The sequence below is a fragment of the Pygoscelis adeliae genome, unplaced genomic scaffold (assembly GCF_000699105.1).
Source record: "Pygoscelis adeliae isolate BGI_AS28 unplaced genomic scaffold, ASM69910v1 Scaffold294, whole genome shotgun sequence".
Lineage (NCBI taxonomy): Eukaryota > Metazoa > Chordata > Aves > Sphenisciformes > Spheniscidae > Pygoscelis > Pygoscelis adeliae.
In genome coordinates, this window is record NW_008824722.1 from 1197997 (window position 1) to 1199511 (window position 1515).

General features: G+C 40.5%; 1 protein-coding gene across 2 annotated transcripts in view; it reads right to left on the reverse strand.

Moving 5' to 3' along the window:
• Positions 1-1515, reverse strand: part of LOC103916276 (chromosome unknown open reading frame, human C10orf76) — a 130007-nt gene that overhangs the window by 106462 nt on the left and 22030 nt on the right. For both annotated transcript variants that reach the window (XM_009323242.1, XM_009323243.1), the window contains exon 12: positions 500-546. In XM_009323242.1, the coding sequence (XP_009321517.1) occupies positions 500-546 (47 nt within the window). The remainder of the gene's footprint in view (positions 1-499; positions 547-1515) is intronic.

The window sequence follows — 1515 nt, forward strand, 5'->3', positions numbered from 1 at the left end:
CTGAAGGTCCCCCTCATTGCTCAAACTGTTTTCCTTTTAAAGTCCTTTCTTTTAAGGGCAGAGGTTCCTATAGACACCACAAACCCTCATATTTATCACTTGCCCCCTTGATTTAGAAAACATTTTGTTGGGGACAAGAGTGCACGAACCATCACTTCCCATCTGCCACCTCCAACATGGCTATTATATGTTAAAAATGCCTCATAAAAATCACAGTTGGGTTTTTTTGGTTTGGGTTTTTTGGTGGTTTTTTTTGTTTTTTGTTTTTTGGGGTTTTTTTATACACTTCATCACAAGCAATTCAGCTGTGGCTCCTCTTGCTGCACTCTCCTCACTTAAGTAAGGATCCATTGTTTGCAGGGGTGTGGTACCATTTTAGTTAGAGAACTTGTCCCTCTAGTTTGCTTTGCTACATTAGAACAGCTCCATGATGGAGTGGATCATGTTGACCAGTGTGGTGAGTTGCCATTCATTGTGTAACTAACACCTGTGCACTTACTGGACTGAGATCTTCTCATCAGCATCTGCTATGAACATGCTGCCCACCTATGGAAAGAAAGAGTATTGCATAGGAGGAATTTGTGAAAGCTATTAGACAACAAGAGAGAAGACGTGGATTTAACTAAATCAGAAGTGCCCTGGGAGAGGGCAGGAGTGTCCGGGGCACACATGCAACTTTCTTTCTAATACTAGTAAAATACAAATGGGAACCAGAATGACCATCTACAAACACATTTTATTTTGCACTACTGTCACTGACCAGTGCTTCACCTGTCAAATCACAAAAGAGGAAAAAAAGGACTGTATCTTGAATCCCAACCTGGATTAGTCTGTGATTCTGTAAAAGGACAACAGAGATCATTTCCTATCTGCTTGCCTCAAAGTGGTAGCAGTTTTACCCATGTCACTCCTGACAGACAGCTGTCAACACTGAACTATGCTTACTTACAGGAAATTTTCCTGTCAGTTACATCTTAGACTACAATTAAATCTCAGACTGAAGCAAAGCCAAACTGAACAAGGGGAATAGTGGATAGTCTTTACAAGGACGAAATTCCCAATTGCCTTTAGAGGGTACCCCTCCAAAAATGCAGACACTGCCCATTGCAGAATCCAAGCTTACTTCATAGCTACAGTGCACCCAGGCTTGAGAAATGAGACAGTAAAAAAACAGATCTCTAAAGCTAGTGACAGAGTAGACTGCCACAAAAATATTCAGCTTCTCTGTTGTAGGCTACATCAGCAGAGCAGCAACTTGTTTTTAAAAATAAGTAGCTGTTTAAAAGCGTCCAATAAGTAATAGTGATTTTTAAAATAAAGTCAACTGGAATGAAGAAGATGAAGGAAAACAATTTCAATTAACACCAGAATAGAGTTCTCATCCTTTGAAAGAGCTTTCCTAACCAGACAACAGCACACTCCTCAGAATACAGCCATTTCAGTTGTATTTGGTTTGGACTGGATCAAGGCATCTCCCCCTCCAGAACCCACATCTCAAACTCACATTTTTTGGAA